Here is a 10,059-nt window from a genome sequence, read left to right on the forward strand (position 1 = left end):
TATTAATAGCCTGTAATAGGTCTGTCTGTTATAAATGATGTCAATATTTTTTTCCTACAAATTCCAAAATGAACATTAAAACTTCTACATTAATCAATTGCTTCATTCTTAAAAACAGTTGGCTGTTCAGTGCTAATTAACTATACATACAATTCATCCTACCATTCTATAGCCTTCACTCTATGCCAGCTATTCCTGGCATGCACAAACTAAACACACCACTTTCACCCTAGTTCACATTTACAAAGAATCTTACTTATTTATATCACCACTTCAATCAAGATTTCAAAACTTATTTTTCTTCTTTAAGCAGAACTGACGTTTACTTGTTACTAAGTGGTTTACAACTGTTCTATTCCTCAAAATGAAACTTTGTTGATTACATTTCTTGTTGATCATGGCCAGTTAGAAGTCCTTCAAGCAGAAATGTTAATTTTCATGCCTTACATTTTAGTCATTAGAGTCTTAAAATAAGTGTTGCCCCTAATAAACCATCATGACACAAGGATAAAACAGAAGAAATGTTTTAACCACCTGGGATGTGGCATAGATACATGCATGTTTGTTGTCATCTTTCAAAGAACCCAACTGCCTGAACTGGAGACCAACTTGTACTTCTATGGGAACCTAATAGGCTATTCAAGATTTTTTTTTTTTTAAGTTACTACCTAAAATTTTGATTCTTCATAAGATATCCTAGTTTTAGGATCCCATTTATGTCTAATACAAATGAATTTTTATATGAATATCAATAGCAGAAAAGTTTAGGTTAACTGGACTCTTCAGCAGTGTTTACAGACTTTTTCATAAAATGATGGAGGGGGGGGGGGGGGGGGGGAGAGGCACTGACTTTTTGAGAAGGGACCCACTCTAGTCATGCTTCATTGATTCCCTAAATAATCAACCAAAAACTTTTCACTAAAAGGGGGAGGGGGCTCAGGTCCCCTTAAATCTGCCTATGATCTTAATTTCTTTTTTGCTTTCAACTTACACAATTATATTACAGATCAAGATCAGATTACACTTTGACTTTTTGCATTACCTCTAACTGCAAATATATGAAAATCATAACCAATTTATCAGATACAATTATCCTATTTTTAAACCGAAGGGAAAGCTGTGTGCTCACACATATTTCTGGAAAATCCAATAGAATAAATAAGATATCAACATTAGCAACCATTATTAAAAAGTTTCATTCTATGTTGAAAATGGCAAAGCAAAAACAAGAAGGTATCTTTAAACATAACATGTAACAGAGCTACTGGAAAAAACAGCAATTCAAATAGTAAAATTTAAGTTCCTAAGCCCTAAATAACCTTGTGACAAATATTGATTGAATTTAACATTAATAATTCATTCTTCCTGGTTTCTGGAATTTCATTCTGTCTGTGAATTCAGTAAGGTGTCTTAGACTTATAAATATCTGTTACATGTTCTGTGATTTCAGTAAGGTGTCTCAGACTTATAAATATCGATTACATTCTCATTTACTATCATATCCTGGTTTCTTCAACAGAAATAAACATCATTATATCTGACAATGTAGTAAAAAAAATACCAGATGCTATGCAGGGCGCAGCTTTATACGACCACAGAGGTTGAACCCTGAACGGTTGGGGCAAGTATGGACACAACATTCAAGCTGGATTCAGCTCTAAATTTGGATTGTGATTAAATAGTTGACACAGCATAGGTTTCTGACACAGAATGAATGTGGTCTAATGAACTTAAAATACTTTTTTTTCCTTTGAGCAATTCACTATGCTGTTGAATATTAATCCTCTTAAAAAAATGTTTGAAGAAATTTTCTTTTTATTTATGAAATCTGAAATGAGAAAAATTTTAACCCCCCCCCCCCCCCACATTTTTTTTTTCACATCCCCCTTTCCCTTTTTCCAAAACTGATCTCAATTCAAATTTCTAATGGAGTTTGCAACAATAACTACTCATTTAAATACATCATAAAATATTAAAATGTAACAAAAGGTGCTTGTTATCACTGAATGGTAAAGATTGTTTTAATTTATCAGTTGGTAGTAAAAGTGAATATACATTGTATATTGTATAAAACAATGATTTAAGTTGATTTAACTACTATTCTGGACAAAGAAAGATAACTCCAATCAATTGAAAATTTCTTGCTATTGCACAATATTGTGCAATTAGATATTTCTTGCTATTGCGCAATACTGTGCAATTGAAAATATTTGCTATTGCACAATACTGTGCAATTGAAGATTTCTTGCTATTGCGCAATACTGTGCAATTGAAAATTTCTTGCTATTGCACAATACTGTGCAATTGAAGATTTCTTGCTATTGCTGAATACTGTCCAATTGAAAATTTCTTGCTATTGCACAACACTTAATATAATAATTTTGGATCCTGATTTGAACCAACTTGAAAACTGGGCCCATAATCAAAAATCTAAGTACATGTTTAGATTCAGCATATCAAAAAAGCTCAAGAATTCAATTTTTGTTAAAATCAAACTTAGTTTAATTTTGGACCCTTTGGACTTTAATGTAGACCAATTTGAAAACGGGACTAAAAATTAAGAATGTACATACACAGTAAGATTTGGCATATCAAAGAACCCCAATTATTCAATTTTTGATGAAATCAAACAAAGTTTAATTTGGACCCGATTTGAACCAACTTGAAAACTGGGCCAATAATCAAAAATCTAAGTACATTTTTAGATTCAGCATATCAAAGAACCCCAAGGATTCAATTTTTGTCAAAATCAAACTAAGTTTAATTTTGGACCCATTGGACCTTAATGTAGACCAATTTGAAAACGGGACCAAAAATTAAGAATCTACTGTACATACACAGTTAGATTCGGCATATCAAAGAACCCCAATTATTCAATTTTTGATGAAATCAAACTAAGTTCAATTTTGGACCCTTTGGGCCCCTTATTCCTAAACTGTTTGGACCAAAACTCCCAAAATCAAACCCAACCTTCCTTTAGTGGTCATAAATCTTGTGTTTAAATTTCATAGATTTCTATTTACTTAAACTAAAGTTATGGTGCGAAAACCAAGAATAATGCTTACTTGGGCCCCTTTTTGGCCCCTTATTCCTAAACTGTTCAGACCTCAACTCCCAAAATCAATACCAACCTTCCTTTTGTGGTCATAAACCTTGTGTTTAAATTTCATAGATTTCTATTTACTTAAACTAAAGTTATGGTGCGAAAACCAAGAATAATGCTTACTTGGGCCCCTTTTTTGGCCCCTAATTCCTAAACTGTTCAGACCTCAACTCCCAAAATCAATACCAACCTTCCTTTTGTGGTCATAAACCTTGTGTTTAAATTTCATTGATTTCTATTTACTTAAACTAAAGTTATTGTGCGAAAACCAAGAATAATGCTTATTTGGGCCCTTTTTTGGCCCCTAATTCCTAAACTGTTATAACCAAAACTCCCAAAATCAATCCCAACCTTCCTTTTGTGGTCATAAACCTTGTGTCAAAATTTCATAGATTTCTATTTACTTAAACTTAAGTTATTGTGTGAAAACCAAGAAAATGCTTATTTGGGCCCTTTTTGGCCCCCTAATTCCTAAAATGTTGGGATCAAAACTCCCAAAATCAATACCAACCTTCCTTTTGTGGTCATAAACCTTGTGTTAAAATTTCATAGATTTCTATTCACTTTTACTAAAGTTAGAGTGCGAAAACTAAAAGTATTCGGACGACGACGATGACGACGAAGACAACGCAGACGACGACGCCAACGTGATAGCAATATACGACGAAAAATTAAAATTTTTGCGGTCGTATAAAAAGAATTAAAGATAAATGGAAATATGCTTTCTAATGGCACATATTATTTTTTTTCAAAATTTTTATATAAACTCAGGGTGACTAAGAGCTTGAAATTCTGCAGACTTATTTCCTGGACAAGTCATTTTCTTGTACAGGCACTTGTCTCAAAATTTTTGTTTCTTATATACCTTACTATTATAGTATAACATGTGTTATATAAAGGTATAAAGGGCAGAGAGTCATCTCATTGGTAATCATACCACATCTTCTTTTCTATATATATATAGGGGTCAAAAATTCTGAGACAACTGCCTGTGTTTTGTTGGGACTGTATATTGCCCTCTAGATGTCCTCTGGGTATTTTTGTTGGGTTGCTGTCTCATTGATGTATATGCCACATCTTGGATAGCTCTTTAGGTTTATATTGATGTCAACAGATAATATTCCTAACTTATCATGTTATAATTTCATTTGAAGGGAACATTTGTTTCAATAATTAAATTTCCCCTTGAACTGCTTTAGAAAATAAGGTCCAGTTCAAAATCACAAACCACAACCCTTAGAATGGAATTATGGAAATTTAGGGTTGTGGCCTCCAACATGTCCAAGTTTCAGAATCTTAGAAGTGGTATGGATACAATGCTTCTGCTTATAAGAACTCCTTTTTTCTGTTTTAATCATGCATTAAAAGTAATACAAAAATGTACTTTAAGGTAGGAACACATGCATGTCAGATGGATATTAGCATTAATGCATTATATAGTTTACACCTGACCCTGAATGTTCATACATGTCCTTTCACCAGAAACAAATGCATTTTAACAGGGATAACCTTTGTTCAATGTAAATAAGTTTACATGCAAAGGTAGGTCAAAATAACCTAACCAATCACTATGTTTGCCTGTAGGCTGTGGCCATTCACCTGTCTGGGACCGGTCAGGATTTTATTACTCCTTTACAAAATATGTTAAATACCCTTAAAAGTATGTCTCAATATTATTCATTTTTCATTGTTCTATTAAACAGTTGATATCATGAATAACTTTTAATTTTTTAAAACAGTCAAAATTATTTCCATGTTAAGGTACATGAATTTATTAGCCAGTATGCAAAGCTAAATATAATAAATAGCTACATAATTTACAGCTATCTGAAAAAGTCAACAATAAAGCATGCCTTAATATGTAGCTATATGTATTCTCATAAATACAAATCTATCTATAATTTTTGTCTGACTGAAATCTGGATCAAATTTGATCTTATCAGACCTTTATTATGCAGTCAGAAGAAATCATTCATGTAATCCTGTAATGCTCAAATAAGGAAATGATTTTTTCTTTCACGGTAATTTGTTACAAAATTTTTAACAGAATGTTCAGGATATCATACATGATCAAATTCAAGGTTGGTAGTGCAAGAACCTAAAATATCATTTCTTCAGCATTCAATACTAGTCTATGACTTTCAAATCAAAGCTAAAAAGAAACTTGTTTGTCTATCCCTAATGAATTTTATGACAAAATGTTATACATTTTCCCCTTCTATATACAGATATATATATAAATATATATATAAATATCAAATGGGTCTGGTTACCAGAAAACACAAATATTTTACTGGGGTCCAATTTATAGAATTGCAAGTCACAAAAACTTTTGCATCATAAGTCAAAGATCTTGTATTATATATAACTTTTTAAGTCTGCTGTGTGACTCCAGCACATATCTATATTGGTTATGATTTTATTTAAATCGTTAATGGTGGAATACTATGGCTCCCATGTTTCCTTTAGTCAATGGCTTTCTCATTTCTAACCATGCCAAAAGACTGATTGAAAAAATAGAAATTCTTCGTAAAATCAATGTTTTAGTCTGGACTAACTGATCAATCATCATAACAACTATAAAAAGTTTGAATGTGTAATATTTTACATTCTGCAGTATCCAACAAATAAAATCATTCATGAATTTGTACTTTTATTTAAAACATCTACTAATTTTTTATGATGTTTCAGTCTTAAGTGATATTTTAAATCCTCACATACTGTTTGTCTGTTTGTATATATGTGAAATTTACAATTCAATATATTGCATATATTCAGTATTTAAAATCTATATATATATTGGGCTAAATTTGAGGCAAAGTATATATAAATCATCTTTATTTGTGAATAGTTTTCTTTTTTGATTTATTTAAAGTTGAGGGTGAGGGATAGAAGAGTTTTTTCTTGTTTAAACAGGGGATGTTTGAATACAGATTCAGATACAGAGATGCAAACATATTAATAAAAAAATCATTATGGATTTTAAATCGAAAAAAATCTTTAAAAAACACTATCTAGGTTATTAGGTCATTTGCCATACAATTTGACTAAGGAAACTGAAAATGTTAATCTCAGATAATTGATATTTATTGCTACTTATTAGTCTGTGGTATAAGAACAATATTTTCAGCAGCTCAGACTCTTTGTGATATCATGCTTATAAGTGAAGTTATAACATGTCCTCACTCTAATTTACTGAATAAATTTAAGAGTTCAATTTTCCACTCTAAATTCAACAGAATGAAAAAGGTAACAATTGAGTCATATATACATGTGTGTGATATATGTGATATAATTTACCGGACTTCCTGAAAATCATCAAGAGGATTGTCAATTATTTAATCAGACAAGATGCAATGATTCATCTGGTCAGCTAAATAAAAATAAGAAAAAAGGGGGACCTGGCTGTTCATGAAAAAAAGCAGATTCAGATGTATATTATAATTCCACCACATGCTCACCTGCCCATGAAACCTTATATATATCCTTTAAAAAATACTTTAAATGGTGTAAAAAGAAAAAGATATTTGACTGATAGTTTGGCTGAAGGCCAGAACATATTTCATGATGACTGTTAATTGACAGCTTTGTCTGACCCATATTGCATAAATGTACTGTAAGTTTTGAAATTATTGTCATAAAGCAACTTGGTGAGAAACCCAATAATGAAAACTCCAATATGGATACATGTATCTGATACCAATATCTAGATGCAGATTTGTTTAAATTGCAATAATTCATCTTGCATATTTTTTTCTATTCTTCCAGAACTGTAATAAATTCTGAATTTTGGGAAGTCTGACCATTTGATCACTAAAAAGATCTTGATAAAAAAAAAAAAAAACCAAAAAAAAACCACATAATTACAAAATTATTTCAATAAACTCAGGGATTTCATCATTTGTCTGTAAAACTTAATACCCGAATTTGCTTCAAATGAGTTCAGTATTGAACTGTCTATATAATAAATATGTATAGCTTCATATACTCTCAAGTTACATTTGCAATTCATTTTTACTGCAAGGATATTATTTAGGGTACAGATCTATAAATATATATTCCAAATATGCACAATGACATCTTTCTTCAACTTTTACATTCACATTTTTTTTTATTAAATTCACATTTACAAAATTGTATATTTTAAATACAAATATTTCATCTTTTATGCTTTTTTGTTTCTATTGTTTACAAAGTGTAGTTATCAATATACACGACCAACACCTATAGATATAAATAACTTTTCACCTGTCACTGTCCAGACTAATTCTACATATTTTAATTCACTACTGCATATATAATTTAGCATAATTTCGATACAATGAAATAATATATGCAAAGCAATGTCGTGCAATGAATAAATATGCAGTCTACCTTGCTTAAACTTTGCCCCGTCTGCGGTTACGTAAGAGTAGCTCACTAATCAAACATTCAGCTTTGTTGATTGTCAATTCGTCTACCGACTGTCTGGGGCTGATAACCCTTCCAATACACTAAATGACATCACATGTAAACATAAGTTAAAAATGCAAAAATAAACTTACCGTTAGCAACGACCGTGTTGTACAAAAGTAATGCTGCAAAAGAAGAGAAAATTAAATAAATTTGCAGGAAGTTAATTGCACCTACAGACCGGAAGTCCACATGGAACCTAAGACACCGTGATTCCAAAGACTAAAAAATAAATACTTACCAAAAAGACCAAAACAAAATAGCATGTCTAGGTGAACAGAGACCCTCCCACTCCGACGGGATGATGCATAGAGTCTCGGTTCCCCTTGCAGTGGTCATATATCCTGTTTATTGTGCAGACTTAACTCTCAGACGATATACACAGACCCGCCATCACTTTTGATGATTTGCGCATTCGACTGTCTGCGCACTTGCACAATTCTCCGACTGACGTCAAAAAGGATGTTTTTTCTTATATTTTTCTAATATTTTAAAGTAACATATTGTCCTGTTAAAACTGTGTGTTGGTAGATTACGTAAAAATACACCTGAAGCGACTGAACTGACTTTTTTTACCGTTGACCTACATTTTTTGTTGGTCTAATATTAGATTGTGAACGGCCAGTGAACATGTGTAGTTTTTTTTACTACAAAAAGAGAACCTCACAAGAGTGTTGTACTGTAACGGTATCATATAATAATATGTCTCTGCTGGTCACACGAATTCTTGGCGAACGTAAAGTTCAAAATTATATTAAATTAAATGTCAATTAATAAACTGATAATTAATTTTCTACAGCTGTTGGATGTATTATCAATTAAGCAACTTTACTCGTTCCAAAGTTTAAGTTTAAGATACATGTATGATCGAGTACTAATGTCTCTTGTAACAGGCATGCAACTACCATTTATGTCAAAACGAGAATAATTTCCGGACAGAAGTTTCTGTTTTTATATTTTCAGAGAGAAAGAAAAGGGAAATAAAAGTGTAACAAAATATTAACTCGAAGGATCGGAAAGCGCGCACCTGTTGTATTTAGACATGACGTCGCAATCGATTTTTCAAATACTTTATAGATCCTCAATATTTTCCTAACCATCAGAGGAGGATTTAGGGGGCAGGGGGCCTGGGTCCCCCTTTTGGGAAAAATATTTGGTTGATTCAAGGATTTGCATAGTTAGACTATATAAATCCTTGGTTGATTATATAGGGAATCACTGAAGCGTGACGGGAGCGGCCCCTCTTAGGCAGCCAGTGGGCCCCCACTTATGAAAATTTCTAGATCCGCCGCTGATCATACATAATTAGCTTTGTAAAATCTAGTAAATACAGACAATGCAATAAACATTATGATTGATTGGTATTTGCTTGCTTAACGCGCAGTGGACAAAATGTCATGCATTCAATTTCAGTACGAAAAACTGAAGGATAAAAATGTTAGAGACTCGAGATGTATAAGGGGGCGAACATTTGATATGCTTAGGGTGTGGGCAAGAAAGAGTATTGTAGCCGGGAAATAAATATCCTGGCCTTGAAAATATGGAAATTAACAAAGTTTATACCATTATCGCGAAAAATTTAAATGTTCAGTCATAACAATATCGAATCATTAAAAATATTGATTGATTTGTTTTCGAGAAATAGAAAAAAAACTTTTTTGACGCATTCACGTCTATTTAGTGTATTTTGTTTTAGATCTTTTACAAACATGTCTTGAATTTTTTGGAATGAACATTTAAAGCATGGCTAATAAGTTTGCTTTATCATTTTGTCTGCATTAAACATGTAAAAGTAAGAAGATAATGTGACAACTCTCCAACAGAGATCAAATGACATAGAATTTAACATTGAACTGTAGGTCATCACACGGCCTTCAACAATAAGCAAATCCTTTACTGCTTAGTCAGCTATTAAGGCCCAGAAATGCAAAAAAAAAATCAATTCAAACGAGAAAGCTAACGAGAAAGCTAACGGCTTGATTAATGAAAAAACAACGAACGAAATACAAATATTATATACAGCAACAAACGACAACCACAAGTTACTAACTTTGGACAGGCATGCAGACATTGAAAAAATGTGACAGGGTTAAACATAGGGGTGTCTAAGTAATCACATAATCACATTTGTTTTTGCCAATATAATCACATAGTTATTAATTCTTTTTTAAACAAGATACTTCTAATAATCAACAATACAGTCCTAAAATATCAAATAATCATAAAATATTTGGTCTGGTAATCAAATAATCACTTCAAAAATTGCCAAGTTATCACGTAAATAGTCAAAAACCCCTTCAGGAGGCTCAACATTGGAAATTTTAACAAAACAGATAACAGTCAGGGGGTTAACAGTTAACAGTTTATTTTTATTTCATATAACAGTTACACACGCCTTGAAAAAGCCCAAAACAGGTTAATAATCTTTCAATCAGTTTAATTGAGGTCTGGAGCTGGCATGTCAGTTAACTGCTAGTAGTCTGTTGTTATTTATGTATTATTGT

The 10,059-nt window shown here is 31.9% G+C and overlaps 1 protein-coding gene across 3 annotated transcripts in view; it reads right to left on the reverse strand.

Moving 5' to 3' along the window:
* LOC143078753 (uncharacterized) overlaps positions 1-8,161 on the reverse strand; it is a 90,289-nt gene extending 82,128 nt beyond the window's left edge. Inside the window, exons 1-2 of one of the 3 annotated variants that reach the window (XR_012979260.1) lie at positions 7,797-8,161; positions 7,648-7,680 (exon numbers count right to left, since the gene is read on the reverse strand). Coding sequence is in view for 2 of the 3 variants with exons in the window: in XM_076253705.1 (XP_076109820.1) it covers positions 7,648-7,680; positions 7,797-7,821 (58 nt within the window). In the remaining variant the exon portion in view is untranslated. The remainder of the gene's footprint in view (positions 1-7,647; positions 7,681-7,796) is intronic. The other 2 variants (XM_076253705.1, XM_076253706.1) reach the window with 2 other exon arrangements.
* Between the last annotated feature and the right edge of the window lie 1,898 nt (positions 8,162-10,059).

This window comes from Mytilus galloprovincialis, chromosome 6, assembly GCF_965363235.1.
Source record: "Mytilus galloprovincialis chromosome 6, xbMytGall1.hap1.1, whole genome shotgun sequence".
Lineage (NCBI taxonomy): Eukaryota > Metazoa > Mollusca > Bivalvia > Mytilida > Mytilidae > Mytilus > Mytilus galloprovincialis.